The sequence below is a fragment of the Cyprinodon variegatus genome, unplaced genomic scaffold (genome assembly GCF_000732505.1).
Source record: "Cyprinodon variegatus isolate N-32 unplaced genomic scaffold, C_variegatus-1.0 Scaffold769, whole genome shotgun sequence".
Lineage (NCBI taxonomy): Eukaryota > Metazoa > Chordata > Actinopteri > Cyprinodontiformes > Cyprinodontidae > Cyprinodon > Cyprinodon variegatus.
In genome coordinates this window covers 45,874-66,838 of record NW_015151222.1, presented here as the reverse complement: position 1 = coordinate 66,838, position 20,965 = coordinate 45,874, and the positions used below count along the sequence as shown (strand labels likewise).

General features: G+C 38.2%; 1 protein-coding gene across 1 annotated transcript in view; it reads left to right on the top strand.

Moving 5' to 3' along the window:
- Nucleotides 1-20,965, top strand: part of LOC107098323 (ecto-NOX disulfide-thiol exchanger 1-like) — a 162,891-nt gene that overhangs the window by 119,092 nt on the left and 22,834 nt on the right. Inside the window, exons 6-10 of the mRNA XM_015395949.1 lie at nucleotides 120-332; nucleotides 6,728-6,834; nucleotides 9,396-9,513; nucleotides 9,652-9,869; nucleotides 16,023-16,130. Of these exons, the coding sequence (XP_015251435.1) occupies nucleotides 120-332; nucleotides 6,728-6,834; nucleotides 9,396-9,513; nucleotides 9,652-9,869; nucleotides 16,023-16,130 (764 nt within the window). The remainder of the gene's footprint in view (nucleotides 1-119; nucleotides 333-6,727; nucleotides 6,835-9,395; nucleotides 9,514-9,651; nucleotides 9,870-16,022; nucleotides 16,131-20,965) is intronic.

Below are 20,965 nucleotides of genomic sequence, written 5' to 3'. Positions count from 1 at the left end.
TTGTTTATTTAAATACTGATGCCAAAAGATGGATTCATTTAGCTAATGGGAAAAAACTGGGATAGCTAGTAAAGCAAAAACTGCTAGTTTGGTTCAACTCTTTTTCACTTTTTCCTCAGACGACAACAAGTTCAGCGAGGCCACAGCTGTCCTCTTCACCTGGATTGACAGAGGCGAAGTCAACCGGAGGACCGCCAACCACTTTTACTCCATGATCCAGTCAGCAAACAGCCACGTTCGCCGGCTGATGAGCGAAAAAGCTCTGCATGAGGAGGAGTTCGAGCGAGCCAAGGAGATCTTCAAGAACGCCCTGATGGGCATCCTAACACAGTGTAAGTATGCTTTTTAAGTGTGATACAGTCACTGTGAGAGAACCTTTCAGGCAGGAGGTTTAATACCGTGAAGAGCGTCTTCCATAAAATAACGGTAACCGGTGCAGTTATTAAGGTAAGCCTGACTGATAGCTGAGGGATCAGTCTATTAACAGTGTCAGTAGGATGTTTCAGTTGAAAACATGTATAACAGCAAGAAACATCAGGATCCAGGAGTGTGACTGGTTCATCATTACTTTCATCCATTTTGTGAGGGGATTAGAACTTATGGCAACTTTCAGGAGCGTGATATTAGTACCTTAATAATAAACACATAGTATAACTCCTATGGTCTCATCCTCATCCCCTATGACTGCACATGAGTTGCTCTGAGTGCTGCAGGGCGTGGTGCCGCAGCAGATTACAGAGGTGCAGACCATAAAGCCATTTTCACCACATCCACTTTGAAGCCCATCTCGATTTGATTCATTTACCCTGCGAGCATCTCAGCCCTGTCTCCATGACAACACTCTCTCATCCGTCTCCCCATCAGCGGTGTTATCCTGAGCTCACCGTGCTGCCCCAATGAGGTCAGCCGCTTAGAAGCTTCAGAGGCTGTGGCTCCACAACGTTTTGACCTTTTCTTGGCAAAGCAGCAAAAATCTGTGCAGCACAGAATCACAAATACAGGCTGTGTGTTCTGGAGTTTCATTTTGTCATAAAGCATCCAGCATGACTCTAGAAAAACCCCTGATTCATCATCAGCTCAAAGCCCTCTTTTTCAACCTTTCAACACTAAAGTGTTTACGTGCATCTCTGACAGCTAATTATAGCTAAAACTAAATAATATAATGATATATATATAATAATATATATTTAAAGAAATTTGCTTTAATTGTATTATCAGATTGAACTGATGTATATTATTAAAGGGAGTATAAAAGTCCTAAAAGAGACCCCCAGAGTTTTATTTGAGCATCTATCATCTATTAGTCTTGGATCACAGATTACTGCCCATCACTGACTGACTAAGAGTCACGAGAGAGGCTTCAATTTTAGAACCTAACTCATAGTTTGTTGAAACTTTCAACAGTGCCTGAGCTTATTTGGAGCTTTTAAGAAAAGGGAAACACTTAAGTCAATGCCAGTTTAGGTACCAGATCTGCTGGACGCCCTGCTGATGACGTTATAATACAGAAACGCTACTCAGACTAACTGTGTTGCTTTGATTTTAAATAATCTTTTCTGTTTATCATTACCTATACTTGATTTAATTCATATTTCCTTGGGTGAGCTAGAGTAGCTGAAAAGGAGGAAACAATCATTCTCAATTTGTAAGGCAAGTTTTAAGACAGACTGAACTGTGCCATTTAACAAGAATATAATAGAATTCTACTTTGTTGTCATTCCACTGTCACAAGTACAAAGCAACAAAATGAACTCTCTGCATTTAACCCATCCCTTCGGTGAGCAGTGGGCTGACATTGTGCGGCGCCCGAAGAACAGTGTGGGGTCAAGGGTCTTGCTCAGGGACCCAGAGTGGCAGTCCGTGGGAGTGGCGCTTGAACACACAACCTCTGGGATCCACGCGCAATGCCTTAACCACTACGCCGCCACTCCACCAGCAAGAAGAGACAATCAGCTTTATATATTCTTTTTATGAAGTTAAAATGAAATATATGACAAAAATAGCTTTAGTGGAGATTTTAAGCAAAGAAAACAGTTGGAATGGTATAGTTATTTTTACCAAGAAGTAAAAATAACTGTAGCTTAATTTAGAAAGCTAACCAACCTAAAAGAGCCTTGTTCTAACACATACTTACATAAACAGGACTTTTCAGTTTCGATATCCAAGTAAAAGTTAATGAAACATATGAAACTTTCAAACATCACAGCTGCTTCCGACGCACATTATGCTACTATAACTGTCTGGACCGATTTCTTTGTTCAGCCAGTCGTACGGTGTAATGTCCCAGGCAGGTGCAGGGCCTGAGCAGATTTTCCCGTAGAATGAGATCTTGTTGCAGCAATGTGATCTGACAGCGAGATGCAAATTTTTATGTGCTTGGTAGCTGATGAGAAAATACAGAGAGAGTTAGACAGAAATAAAAAAATTCCTCCGTGTGACACATGATTTGTGTCACACACAAATCATGTGACGTTACGTCTTAGCTCACCTTGCCATGATGACTTCATCTACACTGGGATGATACCATGGGTAACAGAAAACCACAAATATCTAGAGATGAGCAGATAATGGAAAATAACTTTAATATATTCACCAAAAAACAATAGAATCTCATGTTGCTCTCCACCTTCCCCTCTATGCAGTGAGAAAAAAAACAATCAAATGGAAGAAAAAAAAATCAGAGTAGACTAAAGTGATGAACTGATTGCCTTTTTTCTTCATTTTCATCACCATCCAGACAGACAGATGATTTTGACCTATGGTCACCTGAGACACTCAGTTTTCTTGAGAAACAGAAACCAAGACAGATACTTTATGGGAAGAAAAATACATGTGGCATCTGTTTATGTTGCCTGTTCAAAGGTTTGCCGCTTAAAGAAAATATAAAAAGGTAAGTACTGTGCTGTGAAAGTTTTTCAGTTTTACAGTTTATTGCCTTGTTTTATATAGTGTCACTTCAGAGATAGCACTGCATAAATAATCACGTTTGAAATGTCTGGATCTTTTTTTTTTTCTTTTTTTAAAAGGCATATGGAATTTAAAAGCCTGAAATGTTCAGAAACAGCAAGTTGTGAGAGCAAAGATTTAAAGGCAACATTTTGACACAGAATGAAAGAAGGCTGTCCATGAGTAACTGTTCCTTCTGGTCTCCACAAAAAAAAGTCTCCTTATCTGAGTGGAAATACAGTTAAATTCCGCCTAAATTGGCCACAGCACCAAGAGTGTCTTCTTTGCACTCATATATGCAGAAAAAGTGCTGAAGCACAGCAGGGAGGGATAAATAAACCAAATGAACCTTTAATTTTCTCTCATTATCTGAGCCCACAGCCCTGATAAGAATAGCGTCTTAATGCTCTTCTTCCATTCTGGAGAAATGTTGCCTTGTCAGTCTTGAAGGAAGTGAATCTGCTTTTAATGTAAGTACAGAACACGATGCAGAGGAGAGACCTGTTCATGGCCTGACACACATTAGATCATTACAAATACTCCTACAGCCAAAATCAGTCATAATCTTGGCAGATTTAGATGTTATCAGTAACACATCATTGACACATTTCATGTTAAAGAAAAATAATAGACTTCTCAGTAATAAATAACACATCTCCAATGGGTTTAAGCAATCAAACCCTTTTAACTGCTGAGTTTGTGATTTTTTGTCAGGTCATTTCAATAAATGCCTCTGTGCCATTACCCTAATCTTTAGCTCCTTTACAGTAAGTCAGGAATTTGATGTTTACCACATTAAACACGTTGATTATATTAAACGACTACGTTTAAAATAAATCTGCCAGATGTATGTGCACAATGTGAGAAGAGATATATATTCACCACAAACCTCGGGATTTATTTCATACTGTGGCGTTCGGCACTTCAAAACTGTGTGACACAGTCGTCTGGGATCATGAAAATAAAACTGGATACCAATTTTCTCCGGCTTGTACTTCAGAGGTTTATTTTGCCCATATAATAGGTTTTAACGAGGTAATCATTAAATGGTAGGATATCACTATTCCACTGCCAAAAACCCAAAAAAGTAAATTTATGTTGGGAGATATTTCCATTCGCTGTACTGCATACAGTACATATAAACCAAAGGGTCCAGATTCTTTTGTCTGTATTACTTAAAATTATAATTAAGTACAATGCTATATTTGGTTGTTTTCTTATTATTTCTGATTAAGAAAGTAATAATTCATTGAGGAAAACAAATTTAAAGCATATGCCAAAAACAAAATCTGTGTTCTCACAGTTTTATATGAAATCCTGTTTAGACATGAATTATGCTTCCATCGAGATTGATTGATTATTGAACCAAATAATCAGAGGTGTCAAGTAAAGAAGTCCAAATACTTCGTTACTGTACTTAATTACACTTTTTAGGTATCTATACTTTACTCCATTACTTATTTTTCTTCCTACTTCTGACTTGTACTCATTAAATTTACACACAAGTATCTGTACTTTCTATTCCTTACATTTTTAAAACAAACATTACTCTCTTGGCTTTGGTTTAATGTTTATAAATATTTATTTCACCTCATGTGCTCCATCCAATGCAGATCATTGGCGCCATCCACATCTAGTGAAAACTAGTGTAATTGGATGAGTCGTATCCCAAACACTCATTGATTAGCTAAAGAAAATCATCAGAAGCAAGGAGGTGTTCTTCAAACTGCAAATGTGAATTGTCTATGCCATGCTACAATGCTGGATTCAGAAAAAGATGTTGAAATGTCTGAAAGGTCCGACAAAGGCGAGAGCGTATCGGGAGACGGAGAACAACAAGACCTCCCTCATCCTCCCCCACTGTCGCTACAAGCATGCTTAGTGTGAGGGACTGCATTTGAGTCAATGAGGCAATGCAATCAACTGGTTTTCCTTAGATTGAAAACTTTGAATCAATTTGACTGTATGATCTGGTTGAACTGTAAAGTGCTTTGAGATGACATGTGTTGTGAATTGGCGCTATATAAATAAACTGAAATGAATTTAATTGAATCCTTGGCCCTATCTCAAAGAATTTTTAGAAATAGTTGAAAAATTGAGCTTTTAATTTATATAGTGGCATCTGGCTGTTTTTTCTAAAGGTTACTTTATACTTTTATACTTCAAGTAGTTTTTGGAGCACATACTTTTTCATTTTTACTTGAGTAAAGAGGTCAAGTTGATACTTCAACTTTTACCAGACTGTTTTTAAACTGCAGTATCTATACTTCTACTTAAGTAACAAATGTGTGTACTTTTAACACCACTGCAAATAATTCACTTTTTAAAGCAGATTGCTTTATATTCTGTAATATATTAGCCTGCTTTGGAAATGTTACAGGTGCCAACTTAGAATTACCCAAATAAGAAGACAAGTGCTTCTTAGATTACATTTTTCCAGAAACATAATTCTTCTAACTGCAAGTTAGTTTTGTCCAAACTCTTCAAGGACCTTTTTCTCAGACACCAATAGGCAAATATATGATGAAAAAATGCTTTTAAAACTACTTGGGTATTCATTTGTTAGAAAGTGTACTTGTTTTCTTTCAACCCTGAGTAAAAACACCTGTTCCACTTTCCATATTATGTCTCTCTATATCACCCAGCTTTTGAGGACGGAACAAAGTCCAAGAGTTCTAATAGACAATAATCAGATTTTCACAACTTAGACATAAGCAGTAGGAAAGGTTGCTGCTCTATGCAGATTAGCTGCTAAAGGAGCCAGAATGTCTAAACTCTGAGCCAGAATCATTGCGCTCTGCCTTACACCAGGGAAAGTGGGGTTTGTTTACAGTGCAGACACAGCATGGTTAAGGTAGACGCTTCCTGGAATGGAAACATTGCAGCTTAAAATAGGACTTGAAGAAGAAGATTTTGACAGAGTAGGCCAAATACCATTTTGTGTATTATTTTATTAAGGAACAGCATTATTACACTCATATGCTTCAATTCAGTTTATTTATATAGCCCCAAATCACAACACATGTCATCTAAAGGCACTTTACCAGATCATACAGTCAAATTAATTCAAAGTTTTCTATCTAAAGAAAAAACAGTTGATTGCGTTGACTCTTTGCTTAAAAGGGTACATTTTACATGATATGAGCCTTTTAAACTTTCAGAAGTTCTGAAAGCACAAAAAGATAATAACTCATTTAAACCAGATGTTGATTATATGTAGATTATAATAAATCTCATGATGATCCCTATTTATATCCCTGAACCCAACTTACTTGCTAAAGAAATCCTATTTTCATAAAACAATTAATAAACATAAGAAAATAGTTACGGTACTTGGTTTGCATGACCTGATAAAATACTGTGTCCAGTTAATCCAGTAGGACACAAAGAACTAAGTTTTTTGGAAAATAATCAATGCTATAGATAATGATTAGCTAGTAGTTGGGTATTTTGAAAGCAGGCCCAGTAAATGTGGCCCTAAAAGAACCATTTTCACCCCTGTTCTGTCTAACAAGGCTGATTCTCCAAAAGTGTGACGACTCAGACCCCTGTTTCCAGGTTAGATTCTGACTTTTATGACACAACACAAACCCACTTCAGAGAAAAGCTAATGAACTCATATCACTGTGAACATGACAGGTTCATGTCTGATAGAGTGTACTAGCCTGTGGTCAGTCTTACGGTCTCTCCTCTGTTTGGTGTAGGAGCCTCGAGTCAGAGCTACATGCTACATCAATGGCTTATTTTGTCTTGACCCTCCTCTTCCCTGTTCACCTCAAAGTCGAACAGATCACCGGCATTTTCACGGCCGCCACCAGGCAAAAGGCATGGGACCATTTCTCAAAAGCACAGCGCAAGAACATAGACATTTGGCGCAAGCAGTGTGAGGTTGGTATGCCTTCTCTTGTGTCTCTCCTCCCATCCCAGCACTTCTGCTTTCTTCTCTGCTGTCACCTGTGAGTCCCCAGGAGCGAGCTGACAGACAGGCCTGCCTGATCTGTCAGAGTCAGCAACCCTGTTGTTGTTTTACTGGATGTTTGGTTCTAACAGACAGACAGAAAGATAGCTGCCTGTGATCCTGGGCCTCTCCTCCTACCAGCTGGGAAACTGTGAAACATCTGACGTCTCTTCGAAAGTGTGAGGCGCTGCCATGGCAACAGTGATTTCCAGGATTAGGTCTCTAATCAATTATTCATCCAGAATTAAATCAAGATAACAAGTAGAAAGAAGCGTGAGATTTAAGCGTGTAAAAGAGGGACGGTTTCAGCACAGTCAGCTCAAGGCAGCTGGATTCAGCGGCCGTTTCTTGTGAAAATGACACATGCAGAACTAGAATGTGCTAAAAAGAGTTAAATACAATGAGCTTTAATTAAAGCATATAAAATAATTAGAAACCATGTGCTTCCCGCTGCCAGCTAACCACTGCAAACAAGGGTTTTAGTGCAGCTCCAGTTCAATCATGTTACAACCTACAGTAATTCATTCAGTTAGGACTCCAGGACTCAACTAGGAAACATCTTAAATGTGACAGAATCTCTTCATTTTAGCTGCTTTCAAACATATCCATGATTCTTTAACTTTTTCCCTGTTTTTCACTTTACAACCACAACTTTCAATGCATTTTACCTGCATTTTATGTAGCAAAGTCTGGTGAGATTTGAGGTGAACCTTTGACAGGCGCCAGTCCATCACAGGCACATCCATGCACATCTAGACACTTACATTTTTGATCATTTACTTTATGAAATAGTTAGCAGCAGTTTTGTTTTTCTCTTTATTGTTAATTAGATTTAAATCCAGACTTGGGGTCTTGTAATATATTTAACATGTTTTTACTGAAACACCTTACTGTATTTCTGGCTTCACGTCGGTGATAAGCATTCTGTCAGAAAGTGCACCTTCCAGGACACAAGGGTTTAGGACCAGCTTTGACTGCAGAAGAAAAGCATCTCCACAGCCTTATGCTGCCACTACCATGTTTGACCCTAGGGATGGCATATTTAGAGTGATGAATTGTGTTCGTTTTTTTGCTGACTGTTTACAGATGTTCTCTAAAGACGGGCATAAACTGCATGATTTTTTTTTCCTTTTCGGGCCGACTTTCCAGTCGAGCAAGAATTTCTCGATCAGACCGATTTTCAGCCTGATTGTGCATCTTGCGTCGTGTAGTGTACAGGGGGTAACAAGGGGTGATCAGTTTCTCACGATCACCTCCTGATCAGGAATCATGAGCTCCGGAGAAAATCAATCATGTTTGATTTTCAGTCGGCCATCATGGTTGCTCAGTGGGCGTGCGCAAACAAGTATTATTATTATTCTTCCTCTCAGATGTAAACACAGAAGCATGGCAGGGGTGCGGGTGAAATGGAGTTCTATCTATAAAATTGACAGACCGTAGTAGACCGTTTGCTCAGCCATGTCTTTGTCCAAATACGTTGTCGCCTTTTCTTTTTAGGGCTTTCAGCACAAAATTGCACAAATTGCCAAGGTAGCCCGTTTCACTCTAGTGAGCTTGATATTCCTCTTCTACTCGCTTGGCTTCCGGATAGATGAGTCTGAGTAGCACCATCTCACTGCAGAGCTGAATCCGACGTGGTTTTTAGACATACAGTGTGAGCAGGTAGATCCCATCAGAGCGTCGTGCTGAACATGCATCGTGAGCTGTGAACTCACACTGTATGACGAAACCCTGCGGTTTCGTCGTACAGTGTGAGCTGTAGTTGCGTGCAACGATCGCACAGTGTTAACCAGCCACTAAGGGCCTTCAGTCATACTGAAATTAAACAAAACACATGGAGATACTAATTTGGTGATTTTTGAAAGATAGATGGTTGCACAGTTTTATGTATAGGCATTAGAAAGAAAAGGCAGAGTATGCCACAGTGGTTAAAAAAAATATTTATCTTACAAGTATGTAAAACTTTTACATTGAAATCTGTGGTTGGAATTTGCCAAAATGTGAAAAGTGAGAGCTTTCACTCTTTTGTTTAGTTAAAAGGGCTTTTTATTTCTGAGATCAGAGTAACACAGGCAAGTGATAAGGCATCATACAGGTGGGAGTTTTACATTTTCTCATCTCAGTTCTCCAGTTATATTTACCAAAGGAACATACATACCTGTTTACTCTAGGGGTCTCCAACTCCTGTCCTTAAGCTCTACGGTCCTGCATCTTTTGGATCCATCCCTGCTCCATCATATGAATGGCTCTTTACTAGACCTTTTCTAAACCTGGTGGCATTTGAATTAGCTGTGTTTGCACTGGAGGACCAGCGTTGTAGACCCCTGGTTTACACCTTAGTTTATAAGATTTCATTTGCCCAGTATAACTGTACTTAGTGGATAAAATCAGAATCATTTGTTGTTTTTTTATGTGATGTTAGCACTGAACAGTGTTTGGTGAGTGCCCTGAGCAAGATCCACTGTGTTTCTGTGTCCATCCAAAATTTTAGGAGCTGAGAAATGCTCACAGTGAGGAGATAATGGGGATCCGACGAGAAGAGGAGATGGAGATGTCAGACGACGATTCAGACGATATCCCCAACAAGAGGATGCGCACTGAAGAAAACGGTTTGATAAATCAGTTTATCCACTGCATTAAATTCTCTGGTTCTATCTGGTAATAAAGAAAACTGTTCTTTGTTGGATTTCATTTTCTGAACTATTAAATTATAAACACTGTGTAAATGTGATGTCAACCCCGTTCAGGAGTGGGTGATCAGACCCTGGCCTCTCTGAAGGAGGAGAACGACTCCCTGCGTTGGCAGCTGGACGCATACAGGAATGAAGTTGAGCTTCTGAAGAAGGAGCAGAGCAGAATCAGCAGACTAGACGATGATCACGCTCATCCACAGGCACTAACACATGCTAACAGCCCAGAGGCTCAGATCCAGCTGCTGCAGCAGAGCATGCACAGCATGCAGCAGGTAGGCTGCTGTCTTTGGGGTCACCCCGTCTTAAACTAGACTTTTTGCATCGACTCCCATAATGTAAGACTTTATCCTGATGTCTGAATGCTGCTCGCACACAGAGCCCAAAGACATATGGTGATGTTGTGTGCCCTGCGTGGGGTTGTAACAGAGGTTGCATCAAATATACAAATGTACTGTTCTGGGTTCTATTCCCAGCCGTTTTTCTGCATGTCTCCTCCCTTTTTCTTTCCACCCACTTCCTGTCTGTTAACTAAATTAAACAGCTATTACAAAAAATATATATGTTCTAACAAAATATTTCTATTGTTTGGCCTTAAAATGTTAGAATCTACCCCAAATGGTCCAAAGCAGTTACATTGATCAAAATAGCTATTGAACTGTTACTCTTATATTCTGCCACACCACTTCAAAATAAGACTTCCCTGCTACTTTTTTAAATTTATAAATTATCTCAATATCATATAAAGAAAGTTTTAATAAGACTGTGTGGCATACTCCTGCATGGGTCTTTTTCCAAACTGTATCCGCTCTTACCCGTAGAGTTCAGAACCGAGAACTCATCAGTTACCCGCAATTATCCCCATTTAAAACCCGGCTGAGACCACATGGACCCATAAATAAAGCAAACAACCCATCCCGTGGTCACAAGTCAGACAGCCCTTTATAATAACGGAAACAGTAAAGAACATTACCTCATGCCCACATCCAGGCTGTGCTCACAGATTAACAGCTGTAAATTGGCCGAAGTAGGAAGGTTTGCCTCATTTCTTTAAATAAAATACTGTAATGGCCCAGTGCTATGGTTCTGTTTTGGGGTTCATGTTGTTACATGTAATGTTCTTATTGTTACCCACATTAGTTTGGATAAGCTGTTTGTGTATGCCTCTGCTGACTTTCACTCATGTGTTGTGTTGTTGGTCACGTGGGCGTAACACCGGCAGTGCAACCTGTCACTACCCGATCTGTATCATCAGCTCATTTGCGCATGTGCAAGCAAGTATTCAACCAGGTCGCCATAAATCATGTAATTATGGTACTAAAAGCTGCATGCTAACAAATGTTTTATGAATTTTAGACAGTTTGAATGTTTTTACATCATCGGACATGCTCAGAGCAATCTGGCAAAATATGATTAAACCATGTTTATCTGCATTTTAGTTGTTTTCTTTCTTTAGATAACGCACCGTATACCATAAGGTCAACACGAAAGGAAAACATCAAACTTAAAAAGATTATCTTTATGTTTAAATCCAAAGCCAAAAAAGTTAGCTCCTGGAACTAACGTCGGATCCCATTTCCAGTACAGGTCGGGCACAGACAGGATTTTAGGGCATTTATTTTCTCAGAAAATAAATGTTTAACTTTTAACACATTATAATTTATTGCGCTTATTATTTTTAGGGAGGGAAAAACATAATTTAGGTTTTTTTTACTAGATAAAATCAAGGGCAACTCGGATATATATCTGCTTGCTAATACCCAAATGAGCTGATGGTTTGGATGGAGTCATGTTAACGGGACAAAGGGACCAAGTATTCAGTCGCTACAGACAATGGAAAGTTTTAAAGCTTTTATTTACACAAACAGAAAAAAAATGGACCACGGAGCTGTTGATCTGCGGATTCGCAGTGGCAGCAGGGGGAGGTGGGGCACCACCCTTCAATAACACTCTGGTTAAACAGTGCAGTCTATCCTCTCTAGTGAGGCAGGATCCAGCAGATGGACTGCCAATGAGATACGGTGGGAGCTGCCCAGAGTTTCCCCAATGCAGTATCTTCTGTGAACAGAGAAGAGTCTGAGCCAGGTCAGGGAATCAGTCAAGAACAAGGATGGTACTGAGATCCAGGAGTCTGTAGCCCAGTCAGGGCTTCCGATCAAAGCAGGAGCAGACAGATCCAGGAATCCAAAGAGTGTTCAGGCAGAATCTGAGTTTCATGAGTCAATACAGGCAGGCTCAGCAATTGAGAGGTAGAAGCATGACACAACACCAGGAAAACTAAATAACTTAGGAACAGGACATGCTTAGTGGACAAGAGGCAGGATTACAGAACTTTAAACTAACCCCCCCTCGCCAAGCCAAAACAGTAACAGGGCGTGCTCAGCAGAGAAGAGCCAGAAACACCACCACCCTCTCTAACCCCTGGCCTCAGAGAACACGAACATGAACTGTGGAAATCAGCCATGATCTCCAAATAAAACTAGAACTCAAACAAGCAAATTCAACAAACAAACATCCTGAATGATCCCAGCTCAGCCCAATAGCTGGGCTGAGCTGAATATAAAGCAGCAGGAGCTGGTGGATAAGATGAATGAGGATTAGTAACCGGGGAGGGTTAGGCAGGTGAAATTAACAATTAGGTCAGCTATCAGGGCCGCGATCGTGACAGACTGTGCCTCTGGTACGGAGCGGGTAGTGACACAACAGGACTGGGAGTGGGGGGTTCTGGAATTTGTTGTGTCAACCTGTGAGAGGTGGGACTTGCAGCCTCCAATAAAAGCTTGTGTTCAAATACCAGCTTGTGTTTTTGGAATAAAAAACCCAGTTTCACGGCACCTTGTGTTGGCATCGTTACAATACTGTTATCTGGATATTCTTAAATCAATTTATTTTTTAAGATTTGGAGTGGATAAATAAGAAAATAAAAATAAGTTTCATTCATGCTGTAACTCTATGCTACCCGTATGTTGTTCATTTATACCCGTGCCCACACAGGTGAAATAACATGGGTTTTTTTCTACCTGCAGATGTACGTTTTATATGGATACTCAACCTGGTGCAGGACTCTGCTGCATGGGAATGTTTGAGGGATATTTCAGGTTTTTGGGCAAGAAGTTGTGTGAAACGTGATGTAACAGTGTCCGTACTGTCACTGAGCTTCCTGCTACGAGAAACATACCGGAGAAAAAGTAGTTCCTGGTACCGATAAGCTAGAAAACAATCCATGTGTTTTGTTAGACTATTTAAACAATTTTAGAATATCCAAAGTTGTCAGACCTTGATATCAATTAGGACGCTTGGTGCAGAAGATAGTTCTTGCAAAAAAATAAAAAAAAATAAACAGTTCATGAACACACAGAATAGTTTAAAAGGTGTTTACAAAAGGGAACTGTTAGACCAATCTGATATGAGTTCAAAACCTTCCGAGGATATTTATAATACACCCTCTTATAAATGAAAAGATCATCTTAATATGTATCTCTGGGCTATAATTTCTAATTAGATCTGAGATTATGAACAAATCAGATACAGTGTCGTTCTAAAATTACCATGACCTAATGATGAAATTCATGTTTGAATTAACAGAAAATGTTTCAATTACATTACAACCAAAATCTCCCCTTTTTTAATCCTTAGAAATGACCAGAAGAGCTATTCTGGACTAGAAGACATTTTCTCCTTCAAACAGGATCAGCTGTTAGTGCCTGCTAGAAATCTCTGTATTTTAAACTAGCAGACTGGGGGAATCTTGGACCAAAGTCCTCTGAGGTGTCCTTGGAGATTGCTTCAGGTGGACATTAATGGTTAAGTGCTGCTGGCAGCACTGTTAGACCTTGCTGGCAGCACTGGGTAAGCAGTGAGTCTAATTTCACATCAAGTGTCACAGTAACAGAAATATCATAGACATATTCATGGAGGCTAACCATGCTAAAACCTTAACAGCTTTTTAAAAAGAATAATAAGGATGCATATGGAGCCAACTCTGCCATATTTAAAAATAAATACAGAAATAAATAAATGCTCCAAAAAATGAATAAGCATACAAGTAATCCCCCCCTAAAAATAAAATAAACAAATAAATTTGGATAGAAATTAAATTATACAAAGAGACATAAGTGTATATATCTCTTTTAATTACCTTTGTTCTTTTTCTCGCCTTTGTAATAATTACCTTATTTATTCATGGTCTGTTATAATCTTAAGTCATTCTCCATGGGATCCTGTATGGGGAAAAAAAGGAACAACAGAATGTTGGAGAGTGTAACATATCCAACATTCTTTGTCCCACATAATGTTTGTCCAAAAGTACCTGTTACAGTCTGTTGCAGTATTATGCAAATAATACTGTGTGCCTCATCGGGCTAATATAGTAAAACAATTTCACAAAGAATTTGAGTCAGTAGGTCACATGACCTTGAAGCTATTATTATTATATTATTAAAAGAGCTATATACATTTATGTCTCACTATATAATTTAATTTCTATCTAAATTTATTTGTCAATCGTATTTTTGGGGGGCAAATAATTGTATGCTTATTTATTTTTGGACCATTTATTTATTTCTCTATTTATTTGTAATTATGGCAGGATTGGTCCTGCATTTTTCTATTATTGAGGATCACAGCAAGATTACCTGCATTAACATCAAAAGTGCCACTATATAATTTAGTCTCCTTTTACTCAGTTTACTCTCCCTCATACAGAATATCTCAGATTTCCCTCATTCCAACAAAAGCTTTGTTAGTTTGCATCACTTGGTAAGCATGAGCAGCCTGATCCAACTCGACTTCCTGTCTGTCTCAATCAGAAGTGACAAAGCTAATGGAACACGACACATTTTAAGGAACCACTGATACACGAACAAACACACACAGCGTCCAAAGTCACCCCGCTGTCACCTCTTGTTTGTCACCTACTGGTCTTCTTGCCTCCTTATAGGCAGGCAGGAAACAAAGTACGAGCTTTTATCATTTGACCACACTGCAGTGAAACCTTAATGCATTTCCGTGCTATTTGATGTGACAAATAAATCATTATTGTTAATTGCAAGACAAAATATTCATTTATTTAAGATTTGTTTTGTTTTTACAAATAATTGTCTGTTTTTGGCATGCCAGCTTTGCAAGTCGCTAGACATTTTTGAGCCAGGATCTTTGGCTAACATCAATCAGTTTAGTGCATCTGATCGTAAAGATTAAGTTTAGGTAAGTCATGCCACAGATTCTCAGTTACATGGGGGTCTGGACTTTCATCCCAAATCCTCTGGTCAGCCTTACTGTCTCTGCAAAAGAACAAAAAACTCCTTTCAGGTTAATGTATCTGTGTCATGTTAGTTTTATACCATTTAATTGGGTGAAAATTTCCATTTCCCTTGCTGTATTGTCTATATTGCTGCACACAGGTCTGATCCCAAAAGGTATTTTATTATGTTGGATTTTTTTTATAGGTACTATCTGAGCAAATAGGGATAATAATAAAAAAACAAAATTGAAGGGTTTTCTTGCTTTTTACAAAATATCTGTTCTTTACATAAAATTATCTTGGAATACTTAGCAGTTGTGATTGTAATGAAAAAATGTAGGCTTCAGGAGATTATTTTTTCCCCAGTCCATTGCAGGTGATGGGTGGCAGGAGAAGATTAGCTGAAATAACATGTTTCTTGGAAAATGTCCCCATCCTCATGCATGGAGCTGTTTTAGAGATAGAGAGCTTCTTTAGAGGAAGACTGCTCTACTTTAGGTGCAGAAAACAGGGTTATCGTAGGTCCTTCCTCCTTTGAGATTCTATTACCATAGAGGCAAATTCTCTTAATTCGCTTTTATTAAAAAACAAAAATGTCTGAGCCCAGTTTATATGTGCATATTTTGAGTTTTTACAAACGTTACTTTTTAATTTCTTATGTATCACATTCAACCTTACACTACAGTCTACTGTAAAAAAAATCTTTTTGTTATCTTTGCTCTCTCAATGCATAGCTGTCTCTGTTTTCCTGTCAGTTTTCTGCTGTTAAACCTAAATTTCCTCCAGGATGGACAATAAAGAATGTTTCTATCTATTTTATTCTACTGCAAGACCATTTCAACTCATATTGCTTGTATATTTGGCGCTCATCTTCTTAAATAAGTATTTCCAATATGGTCTGAATTGAAAAGATAATTATAAAAGATTTCTTTGTTTTTATTTATGTCGAACTATCACACAAATCTTATATTATATATTCAAAGGTAGCTGCGATTAAATCTGTTCTTAAATTCCTTACTGATATATTATACATTTGACTGGGAAAAACTAAATTATCTTTATTTTAACCACCTCTTTGGCTCTATCTGTTTTACATTCAGTCCATGCATTTCCAATTATTTTCTACTATACTGAGAAGAGAATCTGTTCTAAAGCTAAGTGCTAACTATCCTTGTTTTTCTTTCAGCAACTCCTGAGCCTGCAGGAGAAGCTGTCGAGTAAGGAAACTGAGCTGGAGCAGGCGAGAGAGGAGCATCGGTACCTGGAGATGGAGGTGCTCTCACTCAGAGACAGGGTCAGTGCTCATGGTCACATTCTCTGGATTATAAAGATCACACATGAAGCTTTTATAAAAAGATGATTTACTGTCTCACAGTTTACAGTTTCTGACCACAAAGGTTAGCTGTGGAGGGAGCTAAAGACACAAACAAACATTCAGACATGTTGTTATACCTGACTGACATAAATGATTTGGGACATTAGGAGGAAGCTGCTCCTAATGTGTTCATGGAGAGAACCTACTAATGCTTTAAAGCACACTGCTGTTTAGCCTCACATACTTTTGGAAAGAGGGAAATACATTTAAAGCTACAGGCCTTAGTTTAGGGGTATTGAATTGACAATTACTGGAGAACGTCAGTCAGATATAATTCCTAAATATAGTTTACTATTTTCTGCATACTAATCTCAAACAGCAGAAGCAGTTTTGTAAGAGCCTATATTTTGTTTAATTTTATCAGCAATATGAATACTATTTTTTATGTTCTGTTTCAAGTAAACCTAATCAAATTATTTTGTGTATTTACCACACAACCTTTAAACCACGGTATAGAAACTGTGATCCTTAATGTCAGATGAAAAAATGATATGGGAAAAGCAAATTATTAGAAAAATGTTTTTTTTTTTAAATTCATGAAAGTGCAGATTAAAAGTAACAAATAAGAAATTAAATAAAATGTGTAAAAAGAGAATTAAAAGCAACTAAAAAAATGTATAGAAAATAATAAACAATAGAAAAACAAACCATACAGAAATGTGTATGTTTTAAAAAAAAAGATAAACAAAGATAGAGCTAAGAAACAGGAGAAACCAAATGACTTAGGATGAAAGGACAAATGTAAATTACTACAATAAAAAAATTAAATGATTGGATAGTATGAAACTCTTCTTTTACCTTTTTATGGACATTTTGGCACATTACTATTATTTATATTGCAAATGTCTGATTAAATCTATCCAGATAAAGAGTTTATTACACAAACAGCCTGAGTGCTATCATTACCACACTGACAGTGTTCCTTTGAATAATGTGGAGCAGCTGCTTTTGTTGGTTGGGCTGGAAGAACCAAGCTGCTGCCATCAGTGGGTGTTCAGGTTTTCACACTGTGTCTGCATTGTGATGCATCCCATTGGCTCCATTCAGCAGCTCCTAAGATAATATATATATATATAAAAAAAACTTGTTTCTTTCAAGTGTGTCTTTGAGTTGCTCTTTAAGAAACAGTTTAGATTTTCCTCTGTTTTTACCTATTGTTAAGATTCTGTTCTTAGATTTAACAACTCATGGTCCTATTTAGGTTACAAAACCAGGATCCAACCTAGAAGTAACTGATTAACATTGTGCCATTTTCTCCTATGCACATTTTAAGAGAGAGAGAGATTTCAAGTATTGCAGAGATAAAGGATGCTTGAAGGACAGAAGTGCTGCTATGGCAACAACAATCAACTCCAAGGAGGGGATTTAGTTTTTTTCCTGCTGAAAGACGATGGCTATCACTTGAGATGGAGGATCTGTTAGCTAAAGGCTGTTTAGTAAAACAGTTTTGCTGTGATTACTCTATGACAAATGTACTTGTTTTTCTATTGTTTATTAGAAACAATTGTTTATTTGACAAATGTCAAAATCTTCGGTGACCTCCTCATGTTAAATGCCCCAGGCAGCGGCGTGTGGTTCTTACAGTATCAGGCGATGTTCTAAATAGAACATTATTCGGTAACATTTCAGTCATCATATATGTATCATTGGGTTTTCCGAATTCAAAGTATCTTTGAAAACCCAAAGATGTGACTTATAAGTCCATGCTTCCTTCCTTCCTGTTATGACTGAAGCTTCATAACTAAACAGAACCTTGTTCTGATCATTTTACTGCGTGAAAGAAAAACTCTTGTAAAAACAAGAGAGCCTGATGATGATCATGCCTTATCCTGTTCTCTATACAAACAAGGAAGATAGCAGGAAGGCTGTGAGTTTTCATTCACTCTCCTCCTGACATTAAACCTGGATTTTTTAAACTTATTTACCACAAAAACACATCATTTTGTACAACAAAAGTTGTGTTTTATGCAGAAACTGGACTTTTCATGCCATGAGCAGATAAACCAAATAATGTAAACATTTGCAAAATCATAAATATGTTATAGTTTACCTTTTAAAGAAATATAAACCTCAACAGACACACACTCACTGATTGAAAAGATGATTGGCAAATACTGATTTAGAGACAAATAGGTATCTTCTACAGAATTTATTTTTTTGAAGTATTAATCACATTGAAAAATCAATAACATTAGCAACCTCAGTATTGCTGAACTAGCATTGTGGCTGGGATTGTTTTTCTTTGTTTCTATTGTCTGGGATCAATCTCGCTGCAGATTGATTTAGTTTATTGACTGCTTTGAAAAGGTTTATGCTTACACCACAGCCCCCAACTCAACACTCTTCTAATGTGGTTAAAAAAAAAACTGCTGGACCTGCATTTAATGCTGCAAAGCCTCCTCCCAGAGGGCAGCAGGGAGAACAGTCAATGGTGAATATATGCTTTATCCAAGTGGCAATGGGGCCTCTTTCAAGCTCTGTTTCAGGTGCTAGATTGGCAGACACCATGGCATCTTAAGTCTCAGGCTTTTTAAAATGGTAAAAATGTTTCATAACAAATGAGTGCTGATGATAACCATAAATGGTATCTACAAACTATGAAAATGGTGACTGAAACACAAAATATGCAGCCATGAGAGTGATTTAAAAAATTTAGGTGCTTTTAAAAAAACATCTCCCTCACTCTGAAAAGTCATGTGACATGCTCTTGGATTCATGATTTTGCTCAAACTTTGTGGTGCTTGATAGCTAGAAAAACTGTTGCAGTAATCAACATAACATTTTCAGTTCGAAAGATGAAGGATTTATCTACAAACGGAGCTTTAAGCTGTTTGTAGGTGAACACAGCAAAGGCTCAATAATAGTGGATTTTTATGTCTTCTTTCTCCCCTCTCCCCATTCATTCCTATGGGATTTTTATACATGGTTTTGTGCAAATTACATCGCCATGGTAACTCCAATCCCTTTAAAAATAATAGCACGCCTGCCAGGACCCAGCCGGGCATTTTGATACCTATATTCCCTCAACCCTTAAGGTTGAGGGAAGAAGAATAAACTTAATATATAAAAAACAAAGAGTCAGTTTTTTGGCGACAATAATAGCACGTACCTCCATTCATTGCATGGGGCATAGAATGCCATTGCTTCATGAAAGCCAATGTCGGCAATGTGGTTGATTGCCAGAGCCAGGAGGTCAGAGATCTCATGAGGTGCCAAAGGAGAATCCAGGATGAAGTCGGGACACAGTTCTAGATCCGGTACACAATCAGCCAGAGAACAGGCAGGAGACAGAAGACAGGTCAGGCAAACAGGTCAGTTGGGAACAGGCAAACTCAGATGTCGAGAGGCAGAACAGGTCAGGATCAGGTAGCCAGAACACACTAGAATAAGTCTCACCAATCGCTCGTAATAATCTGGGACTGATGACTAGTCTGAAGGCTGGTTATATAGCAAACAATGCAGGTGGATAAGATGAGTGGGTAATAAGAACTGGGCAGATCTAAGCAGGTGTGAGAAATGAGTAATCAATTCTGGAAACCTCTTTGATATGGGATTTAAATGCCAGGTTCTGAAAAATGACACTAATTTTTTTAACTTTATTATCTGAACTCAGTTTAGTCCCATCCGTATGAAGTGACTGACTAATCAGCTTCTTTCTCAAAGACTCTGGTCCGAAGACTATGGCTTCTGCTTTGTCTGCATTCAGGAGCAGAAAGTTAAGATTCATCCAGTTTTTATGTCTTCAAGAGATGCCTGTGATCTATGTAATGGGTTAGCGTAATTTGCATTTATAGACCTAAACAGTGGAAATTAATCCCATGCTGTCTTAAAATTATACCTATTGGGAGCATATATAAAGTAAAGAGAATTGGCCCTAGCACTGATCCCTGTGGTACTCAACAGGTAACCTTTGAGCATGAGGAAGATTTATCATTAATGTGAAAAAACTGAAATCGATTAGATAGATAAGGTTTACACCAGTCTAGTGCTGTTCCTTTAATTCCTACAAAATATTAAAATCTTTCTAAAAGAATAATATGTTCAACTGTATCAAATGCAGCACTCAGATCTAACAGGACAAGTACAGATACAAGTCCATTATCTGAGGCCATGAGAATATCATTAGTGACTTTCATCAGAGTTGTTTCAGTGTTATGATGAGCTCCTTAGCCAGACTTAAACTCTTCAAAAAGTTCATTATGGTGTAAGTGATCACACAACTGTTTGGCAACTACTTTCTCAAGAATCTTAGATAAGAAAGGAAGATTGGCTATAGGTCTACAATTAACCAAGTCATCTGGGTCAAGAGACTGTTTCTTAAGTAAAGGTTCAATTACAGCAACCTTAAAAGCTATTTAAGGACTGGAATTATTTTTTCCAAACTAGGTAGGATTCCCGTAGGCCTGTTGGAGCGCGATTTTCTCTCCAGTTTCCTGGCTCATTTTGCTTCAGAGTGTGCAGCTCTGCATTAAACCAGGGAGCCAGTTTTCTATTTTTAAAGTTTTTCTTTTTCAAAGGGGCTGCGTTGTCTAAGGCAGTACCCAGAGAACTAGCAACCCCATGAACAAAATCATCAACCTGTGAAGGGGAATAAACTAAGCTCTTGCAATCTGCAGCACTGCTCAGTGACACAGGAGAGAGAGAAAGTGAAACAGATTCTTTAAAATTTATGACTGCACTATTTGATAATGATCTGCTAAAGTGATACCTTCTTTTCGGAGAGGGAAACTCTGTTAAAGTAATCCTGAAGGTTA